The sequence below is a fragment of the Tupaia chinensis genome, unplaced genomic scaffold, assembly GCF_000334495.1.
Source record: "Tupaia chinensis unplaced genomic scaffold, TupChi_1.0 Scaffold000088_1, whole genome shotgun sequence".
In the NCBI taxonomy this organism is placed as follows: Eukaryota; Metazoa; Chordata; class Mammalia; order Scandentia; family Tupaiidae; genus Tupaia; species Tupaia belangeri.
In genome coordinates, this window is record NW_006159550.1 from 7,872,874 (window position 1) to 7,876,169 (window position 3,296).

The following is a 3,296-nucleotide window of genomic DNA, read 5'->3' on the forward strand; positions in this document are numbered from 1 at the left end:
TGCTCTGAGTGTGCTCTGACTGTACCCTCCTGGGCATGCTCTGAGTGTGCTCTGACTGTACCCTCCTGGGCGTGCTCTAAGTGTGCTCTGACTGTACCCTCCTGGGCGTGCTCTAAGTGTGCTCTGACTGTACCCTCCTGGGCGTGCTCTAAGTGTGCTCTGACTGTACCCTCCTGGGCGTGCTCTAAGTGTTCTCTGGCTGTACCCTCCTGGGCGTACTCTGAGGGTGTGCTCTGACTGTACCCTCCTGGGTGTGCTCTGAGTGTGCTCTGACTGTACCCTCCTGGGCGTGCTCTGAGTGTGCTCTGGCTGTACTTTGCATGCAGATGTCCAGCTCTCCCAGTGTGGTTGTTGAACACACTCTTCTTTCACCTGAGTCACCTGCTCCTCGCTCGACCCTCTGTGCTGTCTGTCGGGTCTCTCTGCACCCTGCCCTGCTCCACTGGTCGGCTTCTCTCTTCTTCCCCCGGCGCCACACTGTCCTGATCGCTGTCACTGCAGTAAGCCTGAAGTCTGTGGCCCTGCGGCTGACGAGAGGCTGTGACTGTGGCACGCCTGTGTCCGGCTTTTCTGGTTTATCCCTCCGCGGGGTGTGAGTCTTCCTGAATCTGCGCCTGCTTCGAGGGCCTCTGAGCCTTTACGTTCAGCCTTTCTGGGTTCCCCTGCTCTTCCCGGGACACGAAGGCTGGCCTCGGGCCTTTGCTCTGCACGCCCTGCCGCCAAGCCCCCATCTACCTCTGAGCCTTTACGTTCAGCCTTTCTGGGTTCCCCTGCTCTTCCCGGGACACGAAGGCTGGCCTCGGGCCTCTGCACGCCCTGCCGCCAAGCCGTCATCTACCTTCCTGTGTTTGCACTCCCGTCATTCCGCGCTCCTGTGGGATGCCTGCCCTGCTGGCTCTCTGCAAGGCCATTTCACCTGCGTCTAAACACGCCTGACTTCTGGCTGGCGATTGTCTTAGCACTTTAAGATGCCATAGGAGTTCCCCGGACTCCCAGTGCAGCCCGGAATGCTCCGTCTGTTACTTCTTCAAACGTGTCCAGCACGATTCAGATGCCAGATTTGCTTCTGAGTGGTCTGCAAGCAAAGAATTATTTTTACATTTCCAAAGTGTTAAAAAAAAGAAAAGAAAAGAAAAAGACGAAAATATGACGAAGCCTGTGGGTGGCCCAGGAAGCCCGCTTTTTACTGGCGAGATCGCGGATCCCGAGCTCGGTTCTTTGTGGCTCTGTCTGCTGTCTTAGTGACGGTGTATCTCTCCTCCGGGTGCTTGGGGACTTCTGAGGTGGGTAGAGTTAATTTGTGGCTAAATTAAAGCGGACTTCATTCAGAACATTAAATTTGTTTCTAGCAGCAAGCAAAAGCATACACACCCTCGAGTCGCCTCCTTGGGATCAGGTCAGGATGGCTCAGGGGTGGTGCTGCTTCTTCTTGGGGGCTGCTTGTTCTCTGGCTCACTCTTACATCCAGCCCTTTGGAGCTCCACTTGGGGTCTACCAGGCTCGGTTGCCGGGGCGCCCCGCCACGTGGTCTGCTGAGACACCTGCCTGGCGTGTTCTCTGCACCGGCTCTCAGCCTGCATCGGGTGGAAGTGGCCGGTGCATTGGGGAGACAGGTGCCCCCAGCTGTGGTGGTCATCTGTACACACCTCCATCCGTCCCTGGCCTCATCATCAAACAATGGCCAGTGTGCCTCATTAGGAGTAGATGGCTTCCTGAGTGCTCTCTGTGTCCCCGTGGCATGGACAGCGTTTGCCCTCTCCCTTGCTGCCCTCTCTCGGCCGGAGGCCGCTCCCTTGCTCGGCTGGCCTCCCTCTCCTTCACTCTGCTGCCGGCAAAGCGGCCTTGCCTCCTGCAGCCTCGTGTTCTGTGTTTTTGTTTCAGATGGCCTCGTTATTCCCCATGTACGTTGTGGGCTACATTGAGCCAAGCAAGTTTCAGAAGATCCTGCACATGAACATGGTAACATGTCCTCATGCGGCCGCACTAGGCCGGGCTCCCAGGCCGTGGCGTGTCACTCCCCCCGCCCCTCCTCCGTGGTGGAGGTGGTACCCTGGGGGGACCGGACGTGGCCTACTGGCAGGTTTATTCTCAGCTAGCCCAGAGATGCGTTGTGCGCTCTGAGGCATCTATTTTTAAATTTTCACATGCTTTATTGTCACTTCTTTTGAAAGTGTCCTGTCTCACTCAGATCCAAGAACTTTAAACGCTTTGGTCTAATCTGAGAACCTGAAATGAAACTGTTACGTTGTTGTATTTTTGTTGTCTCAGTACTCAAACACATATTCCTGAAAATCATAGAATGATAATAAAGCTTCATATGTGATAGACATCCTAAGTAATCCAGTAAAAATAACATTAGAAAATTTTATATTTATAAGTAATATTATTTTACTCTTATTAAAACAGTAGAAATAATAGTCATTTTTAATTTTTTCTTGTAACAAGTAATAGAGAAAAAATGAAATTCTGCTATATTAAATTTATGGTCTTGAATTTTATTATTATAACTCAGTAATGATAAAATTCTATTGTTTGTCCAAGATTCACTTATTTTCTTTATGGTCATGAAACTTGTATTAGAAATGGCAGGGGCCGACAGGTGGCCTGGTAGCTAAGGCACTGGATTCCCACATGGCTGACCATGGTTCTAGTCCTGGACCAGGTGGTTTAAAAATCACACCAGGTGTATGTGCATATGTGCTCAAAATCCCAAGAGGAGCCTGGGAAGGGACTGCAGTGTGGCCGTCCCCCTGGGGCAGGGGTGCTTCCTCACTTTCCCTCTCTGTCTCTGCAGTGAGCACATGTGCCCTATGGCAAAAGCCTTAACGTGTATTATATATAGGCATGTATGCAGGCCATCTGCCTCTCGGCACGGGGTGCGTGAGGCGTACACGGCAGCTACGACACGCACCGCTCTGCTCCTTTTCAGGCCTCACTGCTCTCGTGCTTCGTGTTGATGTTCGGGAACCCCATGTACTTATCCTCGTATTACTCTTCGTCGTTGCTGGTGACATGGGTAAGTGTCCGTCTCTTGGAGCTTCTTTTGTTCTAATCAAATAGCAGGTTTAAATAGCTAATGCAGCTGTAAGAGATTAAATAGGGGGACCAGCAGTTAGCATAATGGCTATGTTGCTGGACTCCCATGTAGTCGATGCAGTTCGAGTCCCGGACCCGGTGGCCTAAAACCATGCCGGGCGCATGTGCGTACGTGCCCAAGATCCTGTGAGGAGAATGGAGGAGAAGGGATTGCAGCACGGCCATCCCCCCTGGGGGGTGATTTCTCGCTTTCTGTTTGT

General features: G+C 52.4%; 1 protein-coding gene across 2 annotated transcripts in view; it reads left to right on the forward strand.

The window, feature by feature from the left end:
- The window catches only part of DPY19L2 (dpy-19 like 2), an 85,028-nt gene that overhangs the window by 24,819 nt on the left and 56,913 nt on the right, over positions 1 to 3,296 (forward strand). For both annotated transcript variants that reach the window (XM_014585764.1, XM_006143030.2), the window contains exons 8-9: positions 1,882 to 1,959; positions 2,930 to 3,016. In XM_014585764.1, coding sequence (XP_014441250.1) covers positions 1,882 to 1,959; positions 2,930 to 3,016 — 165 coding nt within the window. The remainder of the gene's footprint in view (positions 1 to 1,881; positions 1,960 to 2,929; positions 3,017 to 3,296) is intronic.